The 24,992-nt window shown below is 45.4% G+C and overlaps 1 protein-coding gene across 1 annotated transcript; it reads right to left on the bottom strand.

Moving 5' to 3' along the window:
• Window positions 1–652: 652 nt before the first annotated feature.
• Tspan3 (tetraspanin 3) lies at window positions 653–21,852 on the bottom strand. Its single transcript, XM_028865136.2, has 7 exons — window positions 21,688–21,852; window positions 6,179–6,370; window positions 5,871–5,945; window positions 5,259–5,360; window positions 4,369–4,536; window positions 4,061–4,144; window positions 653–709 (listed from the first exon to the last, which is right to left on the bottom strand). Exons 1-7 carry the CDS (start codon window positions 21,748–21,750, stop codon window positions 653–655), a joined length of 741 nt encoding a protein of 246 aa, XP_028720969.1. The 5' UTR covers window positions 21,751–21,852.
• Window positions 21,853–24,992: the final 3,140 nt, after the last annotated feature.

The raw sequence follows: 24,992 nt of genomic DNA, 5'->3' as shown, positions 1-24,992 counted from the left end.
CTAGGTCTGGGAGCGATGATGAGATCAAAGCAGATTGTTAAGAGTGTCGAGCATGCACGAGCTATGAAAGGGAGTGCCATTGCGCGAGAGCGTTTTCAGGAAGCTTACATGGCTGAAGACTGAGACCTTTATTTTGTTGCACAGGATTAAGAAGACTCGAGTAAGCTGTATTCTAAATAATACACATTTCTTAATGTGTTATGTCCAATGAGTACCAGGGGATGAGCACCCGAGTTGTTGAGAGCTACCCTGGAGTCGAGCCTCATCTCTCCTACACGCGTACAGCCTTAGCGCCCAGAGCTTGGATATTCTCTCCTCATATCCAGCGCTTCGACTGTTCAATAAGCGGCAGCTCGAAAACACGATGCTCACAGAGGTGTTGTCTAGTCTTAGATGGTTCGACCAAGATCGAGCTCTAACTCCCACCTCTCATCGTAGATCACGCTAGTCCTGCTGCGTGCAACACTCTACACGCCGGACCATAGCTCTCGTGCAGTCTTTTTCCTCGTCTCCATAAGTCCAGCACTCATAGACCTGTCGCTGCGAGAGTTCCGCCGGTATTAGCCCCGCGGTATGGCACTATGGGTGGTTCTGCAAAGTGGCCTAGAGAATCTGGTGGAACCAATAGAATTGTGGCAACTGCGCGAGGCTATTACATACTAAGCCAGTCGTTCCTGGCCTGCTTGGTTCTTGCAAAGTCGGGCTTCCACTGTGGAAGACAGAAATACATCGACTTGGAAAATATATTCGACAATCTATCCTTCTACACGACCTTGTTTCACAAGTGGGCACTTGCTCATGCGACAAGGTCTCTATACGCCCATCAGTTAGAGTGGAATCAAGTAGCTGATGTGTGATTGTGTACTGATTAGTCTTAGAAGGCATTTAGCATTACAAAATTCCCTCAGTTGAATCATGCTTATCTAATTTAGCGGCACTAAACATGTGATAACTCTATCGATCTGTAGCATTTTAACGCTTTCTTATTTTATATTTAACCTTGATTCAAGAAGGAGATATTATATTATTGAACCATACAAATGGTAACTTTCTCTTAGCTTTAATATTCAAACATGCCTATTATAATTAATTATTGAGTGTTTTTTTTCAGGGTTCTCTTTGATCCTACACAAAGTTGGGTAATTTAACTAGGCTGGAGCAAGGGTTAGTAAATGTTTTCTCAAAGGGACACACAGTAAATACTTAGGCTTTCTGAACCAAGAAACAAACCAGGTTTCTGCTGCATCCACTCAACTGTGCCATTTTCTCTCTGTATTCCACCTACCTAGAGTACCAATTAGTCAGGGTTCAGAAGAAGAATTATGTATCTGATCTGAAAAGCCCAATTCTTTGATTTATGACTGGAAACAGAACACAAACAGAACTGGAGTCCAGGCTTTTGTCTTGCACTGCTGTGTGACGGCTATACTATTCTCGCTCTTCCTAGTTTGTGTGGCAAAACAAAGGGAAAAAACTGGAGTCTTTAAGCATTCCATGTCATGTTACAGGTATGAAAGCGACTGAGTTGGGGCTGGAGAGAGGACTCAGCAGTTCTGCTCTTCCAGAGGTCCTGAGTCCAATTCCCAGCAACCACGTGGTGGCTCACAACCATCTGTAATGAGATCTGGTGCCCTCTTCTGGCACACAGGCACACATGTAGATAGAGCACTCACATAAAATAAAGAATCTTAAAAAAAGTTATTGAGTCACCTGTCATCAGTTTCCCACACTCAGGACAACAATCTGCACCACAGTTTGAATACCAAAACCTCAGAACATTTACAGGCACTCTTAAAGAAAATACACTGAGGGAAATCTATTATTTTGCTTGGACCAAACTTTTTTCGTTTTCCAACACCAGGTTTTAAATCTGTGAAAGCTCAGAATTCCTGACTTGGCCTTGCTAATCTAAAAAAATCAAAATACAAAAACAAAATCATGTTTTTACAAGTTACTGCTCAAGTCAGTATCGAGACACCCTCCCCTCCATCAATCCTCACACACACTGTGCACTTCCTGAGCCACCATCACTACAATCCCAAAGCCTTCTCTGCACTCGAATATGTACAGCTTTGTCATCACAGTTACCAAGAACGCACAGGCCAGAACTCTACTTGAGAAGACTGCTCTATTTCATTGGTTTTAGCTAAATGAATGGGTTTGCATACAAAATCAAAATATGGAATACATGCCTGCTGACCACCAGATTACTGCTATGCTAAGCCGCAAAGTAAATGCTCAGGATGGCAGAGACCATAGCAAATATGGAGCTAGGCTTTTTAATGAATCATTTCATTGCTGTTTGAATACCAGCAAAATAAACAATCCCCCTTTGCCACTGTAAAGGCACTTTCCAGTAAATACAATAGCTTCTGCTCAAATATGCAAAGATCAGGAAAGCCAAACAACTTACATTTAAAGTAGCAATTACGTTGCCTTTAATAGAACAATTAAAAGGTGTCTTAAAGCCCGGCAGGGGTGGCCCATGCATTTAGTCCCAGCACTCGGGAGGTAGAGCCAAGCGGATCTCTGTGAGTTCGAGGCCAGCCTGGTCTACAGAGCGAGGTCCAGGACAGGCTCCAAAGCTATACAGGAGAAACTCTGTCTCGAAAAATAAACAAAGAAACAAAATAGGTGTCTTAAAAGATATTTGAAGCTAGAAACCTATTTCAAAACCTAAAAGCTTTTTAAAAATGCTCAAGGAGGCAGAGCCAGGCAAATCTCTATGAGTTCAAGGCCAGCCTGGTCTACAGAGTGAGATCCAGGACAGGCAAAAAAAACTACACAGAGAAACCCTGTCTTGAGAAAACAAACAAACAAACTAGATCTGACAGAAAAGCTTTCCAAATAGCTGGCTATTCTCAATTAGACTATAAAATGTTAACCCAACAGAACTTGTAACATATACTGTATAAACCCGAGAACCTCGGGATCTGGACAGCCATGCAGCATGCCAAGTGCTTATCCTTCTAACTTAATGTTATCCTTCTAACTTAATAGTTTTCCTATGGGGCTAAGAGATGAGGGCGTATGGTTGATGGAAGGCAATTAAGTGATGAAGCAATTACCAGACAATTTCACCAACTTGACTACAAAGACTGTTTTCACTGGCAGTGTAGGGAAAAGCAGGCTCCCTTAGCTACCAACAATGGCACGGCATCCCTCTGTATGTGCCAAGTGACGTCAAGGGCTTCCTTAGTTCCGTAGTAAGTCTACAACAACTAAGTCCACAAATACAGAAAAGGCTAGAGCCTCAATTCTTCCTGGGAGATCTTTTCTATAGAGCAACAAAACTGTGCCTTTTAGAAGGGACTAGTATTAAAGGTCTTGATATATAGATATGTATATGTGTATGTGTCTGTATACAGACAGGCACTCACCTGGCATACATGGGATTTCCAGTACAACAAAGTAAATCAATTTAAAAAGTAAAAACAAAACAAAAAAAAACAAAACAAAACTCAAGAACAGAAAAACAAGGAATAGGAAGTCAAACAGTATATGAAAAGAATGAAGCAGAAGCTTTCCTTTTCCAAACTGAAATATAGCAGTATTTTAAAAACATTGGTGGAGCCGGGCGGCAGTGGTGCACGCCTTTAATCCCAACACTCGGGAGGCAGAGGCAGGCCAATCTCTGTGAGTTTGAGGCCAGCCTGGGCTACAGAGTGAGTTCCAAGAAAGGCGCAACGCTAGACAGAGAAACCCTGTCTCAAAAAACAAACAAAAAAAAAAAACACCGGTGGAGTTCTATCAGAAGATCCTCCAGGAACATCCTGTGACATGTTTGTTTTCTGAATGGTGCCCTCACTAATCAATACAGGAAAAGAAGGCAAGGAGACTCCTCAACATAATCCCTCCTCATAAAGATCACTGATTTCTTTAAACCATTCTGGGTCTAGGTGCAGAGACCAGATTTTGGAAACTGGTGGCTGGTATGGGAATCACTTCTAAGCTACCCATAGCCACGAAGACTCGCTCTGCTCAGTAACTACACCATTAGGGCTGATGACATGGAGGACAAACCACCTCCGCTAACAGCTCCTTGGCTAGCCCTGCTCACCTGGATGGCTGCAAAGGCCAGTGCTGCCCAGATAACATGCATCAGGATCTCTTGTAGCTTCTTCACAACCAGAGCCTCACATCCCTGTAACACACAGCCTCGTTAGACCTGCTTCTAAAGAGAAAGCTGCAGACACAAATTACTACTCATTGGCAGCAATGGAAATGAAAACGAATAATGATCAGCGCAACTATAATGCACAATTCAAACAAAATACAATGCATTAAAATATTTATAGTGAAACAAAATGCCATTGCAGTCAAGTGCATAGACTGAAAAGAAGCCCCAGGGCAGTGCCTGCAGTGGACACAGTCCAAACTCACCTCGGCGTAGAGGTCGGAGGGGTTGGCCAGGCTGCCGTTACAGCTCTTGGCAGTCTCTCTGCAGCAGCTGAGAGGAACACTCTGGTTTTTGGTTTCTTTGAACCAATCTGTATTTTCCCAGTCTGAATAGTTATGAATTCCACAACAGTGCAGCTGGATAAAAGAGAGATTTTCCTTAAGTAAGGCAGCCGTTTGTGTTGAGCTCTGTGCACTATTTAACAAGCTACTCCAGATCAGTGATCTCAGCAGAGCTTTCTACAGTGAACACCACACTACATCTTTCCAGTCCAACATGGAGCCACCAGCCACAGGAGGATGAACTGAGCACTTAAAATATGGTGTGACTGAAGAACTGCATTTTCAATCTCAATTTAAATATGGCTGAGTTTTAATTGTGTGTGTGTGTGTGTGTGTGTGTGTGTGTGTGTGTGTGTGTGTGTGTGTATGGGCATGCAAGTACAGGTAACTATGGAAGCCAGGAGTCAGATGCCCCAAGACTGGAGTTACAGGTGGTTGGAAGCTGTTCCCGTGGGTGTAGGGAACCAAACTCTGGTTCTCTGCAAAATAGGACATGTTCCTAACCAATGAACCATCTCTCAGTCTGCAAGTACTCATACCTCACATGTTAAAATATACAGCTCTGAGTTAAATATCATTTCCAATGGCAAAATGATTACGTTTTATTTGCAGTGTCTGTGACTTAATTTAAGAAAATAAAGCAAAAACATGTATATATAATAGCTGAAACAAGACTGGCAAAAGTCATTCAACTTGGAGGCTGGGTTGCAGGAACACGCTCTCTTACAGCTGTGGAGGGTCACACAGCCCACACACAGAAAGAGAAGAGCTAGTTCCTGTGGACTCAGGAAGCTCACCTGTCTCTGTACATAGTCGATAGCACGGCTGGCAGCGTCAGGGTTGGTCCCATTGTAGGTCTTATACACTTTCTGAATGCTTCGATCAACCTCATTCTCCACCTGAATCAAAAGGAAAGACTCCATCCCTCAGAAATACTGCTCAAAGTAGCATCAAAGTTACAGCTAAAATTCCTAAGTAACATGTTTTCAAGTTGCCAGAGTACCCTGTACATTGACAGAAAGAAAAAGAGACTTCTTGCTCCAGTTAGATTCAAATTAGCAGCAAACAGTTCTGATCTATTAAGTTACACAGGTTAATAGCCTTCAAAGACTATGCAAAAGAGGCTGGCAAAACAAGCCACTCAAAAGGGACAAAACAACTGTGCATTAGGGAGATGCCCCACATGTGGATATCAAATGTCTATAAAAGTAATAAAGTTTGTACTCAGCTATATCGAGAACAGAAGTTTTATAAGTAAATGCTAATTAACCTTAGGAATTTTAAAGCAGTGGCTTCGCTGACATAAGCCAAAAGAAAACGCAGACTCTGGTCAAATGAAGCTGTTTACTTCACCTGAAAAGCTTAAGCTACCTTTCAAAGCTCTGTGTGAGTCACAGTGGACAACATACCTTTGCTCTGTACACGTATCCCAAAACCACAACAACAACTTCTGTGACAAAAACCAAGAGCAGGATGAAGACAAACTGTAAGGAAACATCATCAGAAATTAAGTAGAGATTTAAAAAATAGTTGTAAATGTTTTCTTGATTAAAAAGCGTACGGGTCAACCTCTAGAAGTTTAAGATACGTGTTCATTCTGATGCAGTTTTAAGAGCTAAGGCATCTACATCTGCAGAACTTCACCCTCAGTCAAGACAGAGGACCACATGAAGCAGTCCCCACAGTCTGACATGTGCTAAATGAAGTGTTAACTCACCGTGGCGAGTCCACAGCGACTCTCCCGGATAGTGGCACAGCAGCCGATGAGGCCAATGATGAAGAGCAGGGCTCCTACAGCTATGATCACCACAGCAGGGAAGAGCGTGTACACATCCTCAAAGAAGTGGTCATAGTCGTCGTAAGTGATGAAGACATAGGCCCCCACGTAGCAGAGAATGCCCGCTGCCCCCTGTGGAAGCAGGTGGAAACACCAGTCTGAGCGTCGTCCCTGCGACTCTCCCACTCTCGCTTGGGTTATAGTTTTTTCTTAGGTTGTGTCTTGTGTATCTCAGCTGACCTTGAATCCTCTAGGTAGTCAAGGTCGACTTTGAATTTCTGCTCTTCCTGCCTCCACATTCAAACATGGGCACCATCACTTCAGTGTAGGTGGTGCTGCAGACCTAAGCCAGGGCTTTGCTCATGTTATACCCTCTACCAGCCGAGGTGTCTTCCACCCAAGAGGCTATAACTAAATGAGATTTCCCATCACTCTTAAATCAGTAAAGCTAAAACATCCCTGATTCATTATTAAAAACGCTTTTGTTGGTGGTTTTTGAGACAGGGTTTCTCTGTGTTGCTCTAGCTCTCCTGGAACTCACTCTAGAGACCAAGCTGGCCTTGGAACTCAGACCCACCTGCTGGGATTAAAGGCATGAGCTACCACCCCTGGCAAAATTCTTTACTAAATAAAATTGCAAATTTTCTAAACCTCACCTATTTTTCAGTAGAAAAAAATATAACTTGAATAAATAACAATAACAAGAATTCACTTTAGCTGTATTCTACAAGTAGAGAAATGATACAAGGAACAGAGTTAGGACTTGAGTCTAGGCAAAGTAACTCCAAATATATATATCTGTTTAGCCTTCTTAGAAAAATATTAGTACACCTGAAACCCAAAATATGCTGTCCTAGAGACTGAGGCGGTGAAGCGAAGAGCCCAGGCTCGGGCACACTGCAAACCTGTCTCCATCTACCTGTTCTTTAGAAACATGCTCCTCAAACTCCTGTGTGAGTAAAAGCACCCAAGGAACTCATTAAACTGCAGGTTCTGACTCAGTAGTCTCAAGTGGGTTTGAACTGCTACATTTCTATCAGGTTCCCACCAACGCTGAGGCTGTGGTTTGGGCTGTACTTGGAGTCCCAGGTGCTGGAACACTTAGGGGAAGGTGAGGACAGGAAGCCTATTTCAGCCCCGGGCTCCTTCTCCAAGGGCAGGCACTTCTGTACACTCTCCATCACCTGTGGTTTGGTCACACGCCCAGCTCTGTGCTTACTGCTACGTGCACAGGCCAACCAGGCACCCAGAACCACCAGGCACCCAGAACCACCAGGCACCCAGAACCACCAGGCACCCAGAACCACCAGGCACCCAGAACCACCAGGCTCTGCTAAACTGCTCTAAGGAGCAGAAGCTGCAGAGCTGTCACACGAGTGTGATGACCTCGCCTTTGAAAGATTAAACATACAAATCTTCAAACCAGCAAACCGCTTCCACAGTTAACATTCGAGATTACCACTCAATCCTCTGAAGTCTATTAGGTTTCGTATGTCTGGACTCCACAGGCCTATCTTCTTATATGATGTAATACATGATTACAATCATTGTCAGATCTGGCTCCAGTAACCTGATTATGTAAACACACACACACACACACACACACACACACACACACACACACACACACACGACGGGATATTTGTTTAAAAGGGAAGAAACTGCAGGCAGTACTCTGGGTATTGCCTAGCCCACCACCCCATTGTACTCAGCAAACTATTTTTCATAATGGAATAAACAGACCAATTAAGAATAATAAATGTGAATATGGAGGGTTTTTAGATCATCTCTCCTCCACTGCTAGTTCTCTTCTCTTTCCCTCATATCCTCCTCACTCTCATCATGGAGTCTTCAGCTCCAGGTGCCGTCACACTTCCACATCTCTGCCTGAAGTCCGGCTGACTCCCACGCCACCTGTTTACTGCACCCTGACGTCACCTCACTGCAGCATGTGTCTTAACCTGGCTACCCTGAATCTTGATCCCTGACTCTGTCCCTTAATATGTTCTTCATGAGAGTCACTGTTAAAAGTATGAACGGGGCAAGGCCTAACTTACGCAAATGTTCATGACAAGCTGTTTTGCCTCTGGCTTTACTTTCTGAACACTCCATCACCCTTCATAGATTACGAAAATATAAACTGATACACACACCCCACTTTAAGCCTCTGCAGCTGTCTTACTAACTCGGATGCAGCTTAAGGATCGCCATTTCCTCGTGGAAGCCATTCTTAACTAGTCACTCATCCAGTCAAACAGGGCATTTTTAATAATGGCTCAGTTGAACCGTATTTCTTACTATACCTCCTGGGTACAGAGTGTGCCTGTTTCTTCCAGCCCTGCACCACCACATGTATCAATTCAAAGAGTGCCCAGCACAAGCAAGTATTCTCCAAGTTTACAGAGTGACCCTCACCACACCCTCCACCTCTACAGCAAGGACAGTGACTTCAGCTGGCTTGTGTGTGTCTGCTCATCGGTCCAGACAGTGCTCAGTTTTCAGTTCACTACTCAAACACCATTTGGTAACTAATCCGCTTCCTGGATTCTGATGGCCACCACCTCGAGAACAGGGTGTAAGTCATAGTCAGTAAGCTACCATTAAAACAATGCTACACTGAGAGCTACAAGGCTCGCTGAAATTCACTTGCATATCTGCTTTGGGGGTACATCACTATGGGATGAGAAAAAAAATGAGGGGCCAGGAGGTGGTGGCGAACGCCTGTAGTCCCAGCAGTCGGGAGGCAGGTGGATCTCTGTGAGTTCGAGGCCAGCCTGGTCTACAGAGCTAGTCCAAGATAGGCTCCAAAGCTACAGAGAAACCCTGCCTCGAAAAACAAAACAAAACAAAAAAAACAAACAAACGAAAAAAAAGAGGCTTAACAGTTTGGAAGTATGTGGAAGTATGTGGACTCTGTAACAATGTCTCATTAAAACACTTTCGACTACACGTATGTGTTATATAGTCACAAACATACATAAAAAATAATACATTTTACTAAAGCAAATAATTCAGTCTTCAAACATGAATTAATCAAATTGTGCCCATAGCTTTCATTAAACAAACTTTATACAAGAACTGTTCCTATAGAGTTATTTCTTAAAAGGCTTGTGGGGAGAGGGTGCAGGTGTGGTGGCCATGCTTTTAAGCCCAGCACCCAGGAGGCAGAGCCAGGCAGATCTCTATGAGTTCAAGGACTGCCTGATCTACACAGTAGTTTAAAGCAAGTCAGGACTACAGTGGGTCCCTGCATCAAAAAGAAGGGGTGGGGGTTGAGTGGAAATTGTGGCAAACGGATTAGGGAGGTGGCTGGAGAGAAGGCTGTACATACTACTTTCCAAAGGACCTGAATTCGGTTCCTGTCACCCCCTCTCCAAAGGTTCCAACATCTTCTGGATTCTGCAGGCCCGTGCACTAGTGCACATATATACTCGTCCTGCTCTGCTCCCCCAATTAAAAAAAAAAATGTTTTAAAATGAATTCAGCCCTAGAGAGATGCTCAGTGGTTAAGAGCATGCACTGCACTTCCAGAGGACGACGTAAGTTTGGTTCCCAGGATCTATACTGGGCAGCTCAAAACTTCCCATAACGCCTGTTCCTGTCCTGGGTCATCCAGTACCCTCTTCTGGTCTCTACAGACGACCACATCCACATGCCTCTGTACACACGACACAATTAAAAATAAATCCCTGGGCTGGAGAGATGACTCAGCAGTTAAGAGCACTGACTGCTCTTCCAGAGGACCCAGGTTCAATTCCCAGTACCCACATGGCAGCTCACAACTGTCTGTAACTCCAGTTCCAGGGGACCCAACACCCTGACACACACACACAGGCAGGAGAAACACCAATGCACATAAAATAAAAATAAACCTTAATAAATAAAATTTAAAAATTAAATCTTTTTTTTTACTTTCTATTTAAGTCTAGTGCACTAACCAATTGTGTCATCAGACCCAGCTAGTAATGAAGTTTTAGCCGAGATAAATCTGAATCAAAATGTAACAAGAGGATAATACACACTCAAAATATACAGCACAGGGCACTAAGGAACCAGTTGCGTTTTAGAAATAAAGTGAGTCTTTAGCCTAAAGCGATTTCTATGAGACTCACACTTAGCATGGCTGAGAATGGCCAAGTGCAATGTCTCTTGGGCTGTCCCTCTGACCAGAGTGAGGCAGGCATTCATCTGGAACTAGCACACATCTGGAACTAGGAAAACAAACCCAACTAGATGCAGCACACCCAATGGAAGGCAAAGCAGTCAAGCCCACTGTAAGTGCTTAGTGTCTGAAAGGTGACAGACATGCCGTCCATCTGCAAACCATCCAACAGGCAATGCTCACGGGAGAGGGGACTCTATCAGTCTCCATTCTTCACCATCAGTAGGAACTAGGCAACAGACACACCAAGCAGACACTGTCTGCACTGCCGGAGGACAGTGTAAACAGAGTGCTCATCTCTTCTAAACAATGTCTGAAGACAGAGCAGGTTCATTTCAAACAGAGAAACCTAATCACTTCTAAGAATCTGCCTTAATGACACCCAACCATCAGAATAAAAAACAAAAATAAAAGAAAACCAAACAAGATAAATAGTAATTTGCATGGGCAGTTGCAGGGAGGAGCATAAGTAGTTCCTACTAGTGATGGAACTTTGTAGTCACTCTGATTTCTAATGCAGACAGGATATTATTAGAAAAGCTACATACATGTAACAGGTGAGTTTTGAGAAATCCTGTTTGTGGGGAGGTGATGGGACTGGATCAGGACTTTACCAATAAAGCATCTGCAGAGGAGGGAGGATGAGAGGAGGGTGCAGCAGCAGGGAGGAGGGAGGAGGGTGCAGCAGCAGGGGAGGGAGGAGGGTCCAGCAGCAGAGGAGGGAGGAGGGTGCAGCAGCAGGGAGGAGGGGGAGGGTGCAGCTGCAGAGGAGGGAGGGAGAGAGGAGGGTGCAGCAGCAGGGAGGAGGGGGGAGGATGCAGCAGCAGGGAGGAGAAAGGAGGGTGCAGCAGCAGGGAGGAGGGAGGAGGGTGCAGAAGCAGGGAGGAGGAGGAGGGTGCAGCTGCAGAGGAGGGAGGGAGAGAGGAGGGTGCAGCAGCAGGGAGGAGGAGGAGGGTGCAGCAGCAGGGAGGAGGAGGAGGGTGCAGCAGCAGGGAGGAGGGAGGAGGGTGCAGAAGCAGGGAGGAGGAGGAGGGTGCAGCAGCAGGGAGGAGGGGGAGGGTGCAGCAGCAGGGAGGAGGGGGAGGGTGCAGCAGCAGGGAGGAGGGGGAGGGTGCAGCAGCAGGGAGGAGGGAGGAGGGTGCAGCAGCAGGGAGGAGGGGGAGGGTGCAGCAGCAGGGAGGAGGGGGAGGTGCAGCAGCAGGGAGGAGGGGGAGGGTGCAGCAGCAGGGAGGAGGGTGCAGCAGCAGGGAGGAGGGTGCAACAGCAGGGAGGAGGGAGGAGGGTTCAGCAGCAGGGAGGAGGGTGCAGCAGCAGGGAGGAGGGGGAGGGTGCAGCAGCAGGAGGAGGGGGGAGGGTGCAGCAGCAGGGAGGAGGGGAGGGTGCAGCAGCAGGGGGGAGGGTGCAGCAGCAGGGGGGAGGGTGCAGCAGCAGGGGGGAGGGTGGCAGCAGCAGGGAGGAGGGTGCAGCAGCAGGGAGGAGGGGAGGGTGCAGCAGCAGGGAGGAGGGGGAGGGTGCAGCAGCAGGGAGGAGGGGAAGGGTGCAGCAGCAGGGAGGAGGGGAGGGTGCAGCAGCAGGGAGGAGGGGAAGGGTGCAGCAGCAGGGAGGAGGGAGGAGGGTGCAGCAGCAGGGAGGAGGGGAAGGGTGCAGCAGCAGGAGGAGGGGGGAGGGTGCAGCAGCAGGGAGGAGGGGGAGGGTGCAACAGCAGGGAGGAGGGGAGGGTGCAGCAGCAGGGAGGAGGGGAAGGGTGCAGCAGCAGGGAGGAGGGGGAGGGTGCAGCAGCAGGGAGGAGGGGAAGGGTGCAGCAGCAGGGAGGAGGGGGAGGGTGCAGCAGCAGGGAGGAGGGGAAGGGTGCAGCAGCAGGGAGGAGGGGAAGGGTGCAGCAGCAGGGAGGAGGGGGAGGGTGCAGCAGCAGGGGGGAGGGTGCAGCAGCAGGGAGGAGGGGGAGGGTGCAGCAGCAAGCAGGGCACTGTGGAGCTGGAAGCTGCTGATGGGTCACCACTGAGAGAATCTGGGCCTAGGAGGAGGATTTGTGTCAGGACAGTGCACTAAAAATTACTATCCTTTTCACAAAGAAAAGGGAAATTTAGGGGAAAGGCTGAGGTTGGGGGTGGGGAATCATTCCTTTACTTTGTCCATGTTTTAAATTAAGTCACGGAAGTTTAAAACTTTAGGTGTTTTTCTGTTAACTGAACTGTTCCTCTATAAACTGAGCTATTACAAGTTTCAAAAGTGTGACACTAATTCTGTCCTTTTCATCTTTCTTTACATCTACCCAAGTGTGAATGTATTCAAGCAAGAAATTTCATTCTTTAACATTTGCTGTCTTGAAGTTCACAAACCAGGGTTGGTGCTTTTTCTTGTTGTTGTTTTGTTGTTGGTAGAGGGTTAACTCAACTCTCTGTGGGAAGGGGGAGGAGACAAGCCAATGAAATCCTAAAACCCACAAAACTATTTCCTCTTTGTCATCAAGCACTCTGAGACCTATGTCTGCAAAGTGGCAACTTCAAACTAAACCTACCTGTTTAAAACTGGGCGATCGAATTCCTCTGTTGTCCATTTATCTGTGTGGAAACCCAGAGCCCTGACAATGGAAGCATCCCACAGAACATGTGTATGGAAAGGAGGCAAACAGAACTCACTCTGTGGCGCAGTGATCATGTCTACAATGGCAAAGTGGATCAATGCGGAAATCGCTCCTTCAGATAGGCAGGCTAGCAGAATCGTTAGGCCCTGGGCTTTGAGGTCAATGGAGTCCAGATAGACCCTGCTCTGCACTGATCCACTTTTGTGACTGTAGACACGATCACTGCTCCTTCAGAGTGATTTTTGCCTCAAAGAATCAACTGATAAAGAATCGGGGTTGGGGAAGAAATAGTGGGGGGGACTGGTTAAAAGGTGCTATGTATTCTAAACATTATAAAAAGCAAAATTCAAAGCTGGGGAGATTCAAAAACAATATATACACATGTTTTAACATTTAATTCTTATTTTAACATTTAATTCTGAGTTTCTTGTGCAGCCATATTAGATTTGTATATACCTCATTATTTTCCTGCAAGGAATTACTGGTAATTCTGTACAACCCGTTTCTGAAAGAAACCTTCCCAAAACTTTACCTTCCTGCCATCAAGACTACCTTAGAAATCACAAAATCTTTCTTTCACTCAGGCTTACTCTGATATAAAACAGTTCATGTCACTAAGCAAAATTACTCCTCTATGAAGTCTTAGCTTACATACTTCATTAATTTTTTTATACCTTTCCAAAAACAACAATAAAAAGACAATCCCAAAGACCCTCGACCTTCTTTCAGAAATCAAGGCTACTTCTACCCAAGATCTTTTGAAGCTACAAAGATAATATTTTCTGTTTGACAAATCGGTCAATAATAAAGTAAAGCAGGATTCACTTTATACCAGAGGGAGTATAGACTAGTACAAAAGTATGCTTTTGGAAAACAATCCGCAATACATATCAACTTTAGCATTTACACCTAGTAACACCACTTCTAGTAATGTGCAATGGAAACAATGACTTGTACATTTGTCAAAACACCACAAAATGGCAACAACAAAAGCAAAAACCCAAAGCCTAAGAGGCATGCTTGCATCATAGCCTTGAGACACTGAAAATACAACTTAGTGTGTTTATAGTACATTAAGGGGAAAACTACATATTTTAGTACAAAAACATTTTTAAGAAAAAGTTGATATTGTTTGAGTGATGAAATTATAAGTTTAGTTGTTTCTAATATGTTTAAGGGTTTTATATATTTTCACACACTGCAGAAGTACATTTAAAGTTATGTCTGAAATTAAGACTGTACTGTTTCATTTTCCAGATTAATTCCTAGGTCTGTCTGCCCTTAAATACATAAACTAGCTCTCTTCAGTCCCACACTCTAGGTGCCTGTCAACTGCTCCAATTAATCACTATTTTAGGTCTGACTTTGACTCAGCCTTTAGATATTTTCTGATGGACACTTCTGTCGGTACACATTCTTTATCACATTACCAAAAAGGAGACTTTGTCAAGCCTACTTGGATTGTAGTGTCAAGCTACTTTTGCAATCAATATCACTGACATCACTGCCACTATTCTTAAATACTTTAATCCTTTTAAACTGTTATTTTGTACCATTAAAAAGGTCATGCTCAATTTTACTGTATTTTTATTTTTCATTTGGTCTTTTATACTCATTGTTGTTCCAAATAATCCAGTGTACGCCCACCTACCAGTTGAAGGCCCCAAAGTTCAGACAGTAATGAAACTGGAGACAGACTAGAGGCCACAAACAGGCCACTTTCAGACTTGTGGGTTCCAGGGCCAGCAGCGTACCACGGAGGCTGAACTTGGGTTTTGAGACCCTTTGCTGCCCCATTCCTCTCTAATCGTAAAAAGTCAGTTATTACTTTGGGAGTCTGGAGTGCTTAAGCTTTATTATGTTAGTCTAGCTATGTGTTTAAATTAGCAGCAGCAACAATGTAAAATACATAACGTCAACTATAGTCTTTTTAGATTAAAAATGAATAAACATAAAACCTTCTCATCTACTGACTTAAGCTATTTAAAAGAGTGTGAGGGAGGAGAGGAGCAGGAAGAAAAGATTTTTTCAAGCTAAATATTAACTTTTATTATGAGAAACTGACAACTTATAGTTACAAAATCTGTTAACTATATGTTAATAACAATTAAGACTACATCTCTGAAGAAGAGACCCATCCACAGACATAAATGGGTGTCCACCAGAGATAATGAAACTTGGTTAAGATGCCCCTCGCTTCTCCCGTTAGTTGAGCAGTTAAGCAGCAGAAACTACTTTGTGTGTCTGAGGCAGGCAGAACGGCCAGTCCACAACTGCTTACTGACCACACGGTTCTTACGCTGCACCTGCTAGGTGCTAAGTAAAATATTATGGAATTTTCTGGGGAAAAACAAAACAAAATTCTCTAACTAGAATCAGATTTTATGACATAAAATTCATTAAAACACTTCAAAGAACGATAGATATTCTAAAAGATAAACGTTCTTTTTTGTTTGTTTTTCAAGACAAGGTTTCTCTGTATAGCCCTGGCTATCCTAGATCTCCCTCTATGAACTCGGAGAACCCCTGCCTCTGCCTCCCAAGTGCTGGAATTAAAGGCATGCACAACCACCACGCAGTTCTAAAAGACAAATATTCTAAAGGAGATTGAAAACTTCATCCTCAAACTATAATCAAAGAGCTTTTCTACTGGCTCTAAGTTCTACCTACATCAGCAGTTCTCAACCTGTGGGTCGGGATCCCTTTGGGGTTGGCATATCAGATATTTACAATTCATAACAGTAACAAAATTACAGTGATAAAGTAGCAATAAAATAATAACATGAGAAACTGTTAGAAGATTGAGAACCACTGCTCTAAATGATTACTGAGGGCCACAGACGTGACTAAGAATGCAACAGTCAGAAACCTTATCAGTCAAAACCCAAGAGGAGCTAGGAGGTGGTAGCACATGCCTTTAAGACCAAGACTAGGGAGGCAGAGGCAGGTGGATCTCTGGGGTCAAGGCCAGCCTGGTCTACAGAGTGAGTTCCATGACAGCCAAGGCTATACAGAAAAACCTTGTCTCGAAAAACAAAACAAAAAAACAGAAAAATAAATAAATAAATATACTACCAGTATGCACCACGATTTACTTCCCAACAAAGCTGAACTTCTGTCCTTAACAAATTGCAAAACTATTTTAATAAACAACCTGTTGGCTGAAGAGGTGTTACAACAACACAATCTTTTTTAGAACAATCACACAGCCGGGAGAAGCACAGGAAACAAAAGCAGATCAGCATATCCTATTTATATTTACCTATGCACATACAGGACATGTCAGAAAACAGTGGGTATAGATTTACGGAGGCTTGTGACAAGACTGGAAAACACTTCAATTTCTTTCTCTTTCACATTTTTATTTTAGAGTTGTCTATTTTTATTTTACATGTGGGTGTTTTAGCTGCATGTATATCTGTGCACCATGTGTGTGCCTGATGCCCACAGAGGTTAGTAGAGGTCATTAGAGGTCCTGGAACTACAGCTGATAAATAACTGTAAGGTACCATGAGGGTGCTTGAACCCAGGTCCTCTGCAAGAGCAACAACCGCTCTTAACTGCTGAGCCACCTCTCCAGCCCTTTTCACTCTATGTTCTTAGCCGAGAGCATGAAGCATAACCTGTAGGTCCTTATTTGGTAATGTGAACATGCCAAGTACACCCTGGCTTTATGACTTAGGTACTCCTTCGTCCTGAATTCCCTCACCTCTTACAATCACCCCCACACTGGCTTCTTATACTCCACACTGAACTGTACTTCCTTAGACAAGCCTCTGCCAACCTCAAGTGGCCACCAGATCACCTCCATATCACCCTGGCTTAACTTTCTGGTATTGTCCCCATTTGTCTTCAACCACCTGTCTTGCGCCACTTGAAAGTTCTGTAACAACTTTTCTGCAATAATAGGTGTGCAGATGTTTGTATTTGCTTAACAAAGCAATTTTCCTTAGTTATATACATTCACGCAGAGAGATACTTTACAAGTAAACAGGACACATTTTATAGAGTTTAACATCTTTACAGAGAGGTTATTCCACATGAATAGTTATGATAGCACAAGTGCTGGACATCCTGGACGACTTCTCCCTCCTCCACAAGTTGTTCTAACGTTACTTCTCATCACAGATGAAATACAACAGACACACAAAAGATCAAAGTCTACAAGCATGGACAAAGCTTTCTCCTACAGCCTTGCAATGCCTAACGTAAATATGTGCAAAGTAAATACCAGTCAGATGGGCTTTATGACAGGGTAGATAAAATTACTTGTGTAACACAGGACTGGATTAAGTACCTAATAAACCTACCAGAATAAAGGTGTGGTATTAGTAAGTACTGATTAAGGGCTGTGGAGATGGTGCAGGGTGAGTGAGGCCCTGAGTATGATCTCCAGAATCCATGGGGAACTGGAGAAGCCCTGGTGTTCTTGACGAGATCAAAGGCTGGATTCCAGGAGCTGGAGGGCTGGCCAGTGCAGCACATGCAATGGCCAACAACAAAAAGACTGTCTCCAACAAAGTCGAAGAAGATTGGCACCTGAGGTTATCCTCTGACCTCCACATGGGTGCATGGGATACAATCATTTGGGCTCTCACATGAACTCACACAAAAACCAAAAGACTGCTAAACTAAAATTCTTCATTTAAATATGTTTCAGATAAAGTCTCCTGGGTCAAATCAAATGACTTAGTAAATTAAGAATCCAGCCCGAGCCGGGCGTGGTGGCGCACGCCTTTAATCCCAGCACTCGGGAGGCAGAGCCAGGCGGATCTCTGTGAGTTCGAGGCCAGCCTGGGCTACCAAGTGAGCTCCAGGAAAGGCGCAAAGCTACACAGAGAAACCCTGTCTCAAAAAAAAAAAAAAAAAAAAAAAAAAAAAAAAAAAAAAAAAAAAAAAAAAAAAAAAGAATCCAGCCCGACCTTGTTTTATAACAGTCTTTTGCCTCAAGCCCACTTAATCTTTAATAAATACTCATGGATCAAGCACTAATACAGTTATATTTAAAGCTATACTACTGTACAAAAACAGAAGATTTGGAACTGGAGAGATGGCTCAGCAGTTAAGAACACTGGCTGCTCTCCCAAGTTCAATTCCCAACACCCATACTGCAGCTCACAGCTGACGTTAACTCGGTATCGGACACCCTCTTCTGGCCTCCACAGCCATCAGGAATAAAAGTGTACAAACATACATGCAGGCAAAACAGCCATACATACCTAAGAGACAAATTGTACATCCTTTTCACTTGTCAAAAACTATCATTTAAGCTAGAAACCCCTAATATCCTAGGAATCTGCAGAAGAACAGAATTTTAGAAAGAGCTGTTTCAGGCCCGTGCCACCAAGTCTGACTACCTTTGTCCCACCCTCAGGACCTATATGGTAAGAGGAACGACTCCTGCAAGCTGTCCTCTGACCTACACACATGCATGTTGTAGCATGTACATACCACACTGGAGATTGCATGCACACACACACACAAACATACAAATAAGAAGAAAGCAGCTGTCTGTCTTTTAAGAGATACATTGTCCCAAACTACACGAAATCTACACTAATAGTTTGGGCAGTTAGATTATTTAAGGCCTGAGGACTGGCTTGACTATTTCCATACCTCAGCCCATTGGACAGATTGCCAAAGGAAGCAGTGTATCAAGATATATGGTTGTGCCAAAGCAATTAAACTTTTAACACCTACCAAGGACCGGCCAGTACCAATAGTGAGAAGCAGTGCAAGCAAGTTGCCAAAGGAAATTCAAACTTGATAAGCGTGGGCTTTATCCGTGAAGAGGACCCTAACTCTTCCAGTTACACATTTCTAGGCATTGTAGGGAGGGAGGGACCACCTCGAACACCCTCAATACGAACTGAAGAATGTGTTACAATTTCTCAAAATGAAATCTGTTAACAATTTAAAGTACTTCCTCCTTCATGACTTCAAGTCTTAAACAGATGAGCTAAATATAAATAGTACAGCTTAAGTGTGTGCACAGTTTCTAACAATGTAAAAATTGAAAATCAGTACATTTAGAGGAAAGAGCCTATAATAAGGCTAACAACTGTAGTCCCTGAGTCCCACACCCTTTCCAAATCTTTTCAAGTCTCAACTTCCTCTACCACCACCACAGGCTCTAGCAATGGGACAACCACCTGGGCTTGAACACAGGTCCTGCCACATCTTGGGTGTGCTAACTTAACTCCCTAAGCTTTAATGCCCTCATCTGTAATCCGCACAGCAACACTCCCAGCCAAATCACACTCTTGTAAGTTCTTACCACAATGACTGGCAAGCAGGAAGTGTTGAACAAATAGCTGCCTACAAGTTAATACTGTCAGGAGATGTGCCTAAATACTGCTGCCTCCACCGCACTACATATTCTCCCCTATTTCTCTTAACTTCCTTCTCAAAGCTCACAAAAGTTTTACTATTACTAACTCAGATAAAGGTATACTAAATAAACAATATGATGTCGACCTCAACAAAACTCACTAAGAAGTTCACAACATAACATTTACAGGAGTGAATATACTTACACAATTTCCAAGGATTCATAAGCAATCACTCAGAACTAAGAATTAACTGGTATTATATGTTATTATATAATGAATTTGTTGATTATTTAAAGAAAATGGCTTCTGTATTTCTAATATTTTCTCACATTAACACATCTAGGCTCTGTGTGTGAATGGCTTAGAATTCACCTAATAAATATTCTTCAAAAACCAAATAGTTACTTCTATAAACCCACAAGGAATTATTGTAACAAATATCCCTAATAACTGAAGTGGATATAAATATCCATCTCAAGCCAGATATAAATATCTATCTTAAGCCAGGTGCGGAGGCCCACGCTAATCCCAGGACTTGGGAGGCAGAGACAGGCAGACCTCTGTGAGCTGGAGGTCAGCCTAGTCTACATAATGAGTTCCAAACAGCTAGAACTACATAGTGAGACCCTGTCCCCTAAAAAAGTAAAAAAGAAAGGAAAGGAAAGGAAAGGAAAGGAAAGAAGGAAGGAAGGAGGGAGGGAGGGAGGGAGGGAGGGAGAGAGGGAGAGAGGGAGAGAGGGAGAGAGAGAGAGAGAGAGAGAGAGAGAGAGAGAGAGAGAGAGAGAGAGAGAGAGAGAGAGAGAACAAAACAAAGTTTCTGCCTCTTAAGTATCACATTAGCTACAAAGTGTTTTTCATTTGGGGATCTCTGAAAATACATTTTTCCTTTCAAACAGGCATGTAATTTAAAGTATGAGGAGCATCTGTTCTAAACTGGAAAAGAAATCTCAGGAATCCCAATGCCACACAGGTGATTTCAAGTAGTTCAGTCAAGAGTCCGATTACAAGTCTCCTGCACAAATAACCACAGACCTAAATGCCTCATTATCCAGAACATCCTTTTTAGCTACCGTCAGGACATGGAAGGTTTTATTCTTTGTTAGGGGCAAGAGGAATAGGAAGACTCTTTCCAGAATCAGTGCGCCTATTTTCCGAGATAGGAACACATATTTTCCGAGATAGGAACGGAATGGGAATGGGGGGGAGGGGGGAGATGATACACTAAAGTATGGGTCAGTGGAATTGTTCGAAGAATGTTCTGGGTACTGTGGACAGAGAACACTGCCCAGGACAGGTGTTTATAACAAAGCTGGGGAAAAGGAAGAGTAACTTGAGACCAGTCTGAGGACACGAGGGTCAGCTGGGTCCCAAATCACCAGTAGTGTGCCCATAACTAATAATTTATCAGAAGTTATACTGCGCTACGTTACCAAACTTTCACTTACAATAAATATCAGGGCAAACAGCTTGAACCCTGTTCTACTGTTAAGCTGTTTTGTGTTGATTTTTAAATGAAACAAAAGAGATGTGATGGAAGACATGCTTAAAAAGATTCTTACTGGTGCAAAGTCAGTCCAGAAGGGCTCAAGAGGTGGAGAGAGCCAAAGGAACAACAGGTTACTACAAAGTCCCTGGGGAGATAAGAGCCTGCCCACAAGATAGGACGGTTATAAACACTTTCTCTGGGTCGGATATCCACCCCACACTCCACCACCACCACCCCAAAAAAAAAAAACAAAACAAAAAACAACACTCTTATAAAAGTGAGTTCGTTGCTTTAAAAATCTCGGGGCAGCTGAAACACTTAAACACTTAAAATTAAGGCTTTATAACTTCAGGCTACCCATCCCCACCACAGCGATTTTCTTGACCAAAGAAACGCTCTGCTGTCTCAGGCTGAATCCTTTCAGCTTTCTGGGCTGGTTACCAGCCAGCCCACCAACTCGACACAAAGAGCTCTAAGCCGAAATTCCTGGCCCGTGACTCCACCGGCGTCCCCGCGTAGCTGCTACACGCCTTGGGGACTGTCACCGGCTCTGGGAGGGCTCAGACAAAGACAGTAGAACCCGAATCACTGGGGAGTGTCCCATTTCAGGCCTGGCATCCGGACAGGCTCGGCCCCGAGAGCAGAGCGTCCCGCAGGCTGCTCCGGCCGCGGTGCCCCGCGTAACCCTGGCACCGTGCCAGCAGGCCCGAGTCCCGGAAACCTCCGGTCTGCACCGCCTCGACCTCTGTCGGGACCGAGAAGAACCCCTGCCAAGGGCTCCGGGGCCGCAGGGCCCGGACGACCCCTCCGGTTGGCTCCCGCGCCCGCCCGGTCCACCCGCGCCGCGCAGAGGCCTCCCCTGGCTGGGGCCGCCCGCCAGCTCACCCAGAAGATGAGGTTGAGGAAGACCAGCACGGTCTTGGAGGAGGTGATGCCGCACTGGCCCATGGTGCGGGCGGCCGGCGGAGGCCCGGCTGGGCGAGCGGAGCGGCGCTCAGAGCGAGCGGGCAATGGCGGCGGCGGCGGCGGCTCGGCTGAGAACTGCTGGGCCTGAGCCGCGTTCCCGCAGACCCCCGCGCCGCCGCGCACCGCCCCAGCAAGCACCTCGCGGCTGCGTGCAGCCCGCCGCAAGCCCCCTAGGCCGTTCCCAGGCAACTAAGCCCAGCGTCTGCAGCCGCTTCAGCCAATCATCGCCTCGGAAGCCGAAGTGGCCTCGCCTCTTAAAGGAACCGACGCCTCAGCGCCCTTTCCTCTGGCCTCTGACCGCCCTTGGGTGCAGATTCCTCCTTTTGGGAAATTCTGGTGGGCCAAGCACAACACCCATCTTACTGGGTTACTTTTGCTAGAACCAAATGATTCATAGACCACAGAACTCCGTCCTGTTAACTACTCTTTCCTAGAAAGGCCCGTATCACGTGGGGATTTTCGTGACCGCGTGATACCTAAGCCGCACTCCATCTAAGTTGGGGAGAAATGCGGTGGACATCAGTACGTGTCTATGGAGACTTTAGCATGCCAGAAGCTCTGCTAGCTCTGAGAAGTCACCAGAAAGGAGAAAACGCTGGCTCATTGGCAAGGCAGAAATGTTTGGGCAAGGCAGCCAGCCACCCGTTCAGCTCTATTCCGGGCAGTGCATTTTGGACTGAGATGTGCAATTACAGATACATCTTCATACATGGCGGGCGAAATTTCGCTATCTTCTCTCAATCTTCAATGAATCGTAATAATTAACACCTTTTAGAAAAAAGTTAGGGTGTGTATGTGTGTGTGTGTGTGTGTGTGTGTGCGCGCGCGCCCGCATTCACACTCGCACCCACGAGCATCCCACAGCAAGGAGGTGAAGGTCAGAAGACAACTTGTGGGAATCAGTTCTCTCCTTCCACCTTGTGGGTCCCTGATCATCAGGTTTGGTGGCAATGACTCTGCTTCCGCTGAGCCATCTCCGAAGGCCGCAATTAACACTGAGTGCATATCAGATTCTTTGAACTATTAGTTTATTGATAGCACCACCCCTCCCCCAGCTTTAGATGCCCAGTACCCGTGACTGTCAGACACGTCGTCCCCGCCCCCCCCCCGCCCCCCCCGCTTTAGTACCATGACTGTCAGACTAATTTTTCCGGTAGGGAAATGAAGACTTAGAAAGGATGCCATAATTGCCTGCATCCACACATCCGCAGGGTGATCTGATGCAGAAGCATCTCAGCCACACTATTCCTTCTGCCACAGTTTTCCTTGTTGATGCTCTTAAACTATACCCGTCCTTAATCATCTCATTTTCCTGTAGTCTCCCTGGCTCATCATCTTCCCCAGGCATTCACCGGGATACCCAAACACCTCAGTGTCCTATTTACATGCACCTTTCTCCACTCTGCACCTATTCTAGGTGGTGGCATTCCACAATAAGCAGGAAGACAGATTTTTGTTCGTGTGGCTTTGAACCCAGGTCCTCTGGAAGAACAGCCAGTGTTCTTAACCACTGAGCCATCTCTCCAGCCCACTCCTACTGTTCATGCGGTACTGTTCTCTATGTCTATGAGCATAAGATGTGATGGTTGGATCAGACGCAGAGCACAGTACAGGATGGGATGGAAAGATGGCCCAGTGGTTAAGAACACCGGCTGTTCTTCCAGAGAACTTGGGTTTAAACCCCGGCACTCACATGACAGCTCACAACTGTCTGTAACTGGGCCCCTTGTACAGACATACATGCAAAACACCAATGCAACAAATAAATCATTAAAAAAAAAATAGTACAGAGTGCTGCTAAATTCCTGCTCTGGGAGAGACATAAACATCTACCCTTCCTCCTGAGGTCCCAGTGACAAACTTGGGTAGACCAATGAGTTTACAAGGTTTACAGAGCAATGGCAGCCACACTGGAAGGTCTGCACCCAGCGTGGATGATGGCTCCCCCATGGCTGAGGAGGGGTTATCACCCCTCCCCTAGTCCTTCCCTAAGGCCACATGCAACTGATGTAGAATTGCACACACCTGGCCCCAGAGGCCTCCCCACTCCTCATTCTTTGAAGGAATGTCAACTGTCAACAACCCCAACTGTGATGATCTTTCGTAACTGAACAGGGCTGACCCAATGAAGATGGAGGAGTTCGGCTCAGAGGACAGTCCTGTACAGCACGAGGGTACACTTTGAGGAGGGTACTCTGGGGGAGGACCATATGAAGTGAGGAACAAACCACGAGATCATCTGGAGACCAGCCCAGAGATAGATATGGTCAGTGCAAAGTCCCCAGGACAAGAACACAATCACTGTGCTCTAGAAAAAAAAAAAAGGCCACCAGACAGTTTAACATGCTGGAGATCAGCACAGAGAAGTAAGTCAGCAAGACCAGGTCACCAAGCTGTGTGTGGTTTGGTTTGTTTCAGACAGGGTCTCTCTATGCAGACCTAGCCCCAACCTCTCGGAGAGCTGCCTGCCTCTGCTGGGATGAAAGGTGTAGCCACCACACCTGGGTCCAAGCTGTGTGTTGAGATCCTCCAATCTCTGAGCAGACTAGTGATGTCATCTGATTGAAGATTTTTAACTACCATTTTTGCCTCCCCGTACATGTCTGAGTTAAACATTTTAAAAAAGACAACTCTTGAGTTTCTGTATACTTTGAATGTCTTTGATGCCCCAGTCATCCATAAACCAAGCCCCCTCTGCCTTCCACTCCCATTTCTCCTTGCTTCAAACAACTCTGTTGCATTTTCTTGTCCTCATCCCATGCCTCCTAGTTATCCAAGGAGGTTCCCCACGCCTGCCCCCCCCATCCTCTATGCTTCCCTACCTCTTCTTACCCTCTGCCCCAGAAGAACCACCTGGGCCACACAGAAACGCCTCACTAGACTCTCCAAGAGTAGGCGTCAGGGAATCCCTCATCCGAAGCACCACACATGATTCTAATGTGCTTCTGGGTTACAAAGCACTGTCCTAAGCCCATCAGCATAGCAGTATCTCTCACATTTTAGAGACAAAAATCTCACTTCACACTTGATTCTCCGGCTCAGTCTCCCTCTCTGCCCCTCCCGCCATCTCTCCCCCAAAGTTCTCCCAAAAGACTCACCCTGCCCAGTGTTTCCCTGACTTCCCTGGGTGTGAGGTCACTTCCGACTTGATGTTCAGATGCAGAGTCTGATTCAGGTTGTACATGTCTAACAACACCTATGCGACGTCGATGCAGCCCGACTGC

Source organism: Peromyscus leucopus, chromosome 7, assembly GCF_004664715.2.
Source record: "Peromyscus leucopus breed LL Stock chromosome 7, UCI_PerLeu_2.1, whole genome shotgun sequence".
Classification (NCBI taxonomy): Eukaryota; Metazoa; Chordata; class Mammalia; order Rodentia; family Cricetidae; genus Peromyscus; species Peromyscus leucopus.
The sequence above is the reverse complement of the archived record's forward strand: the minus strand, read 5'-3'. Positions and strand labels throughout refer to the sequence as shown.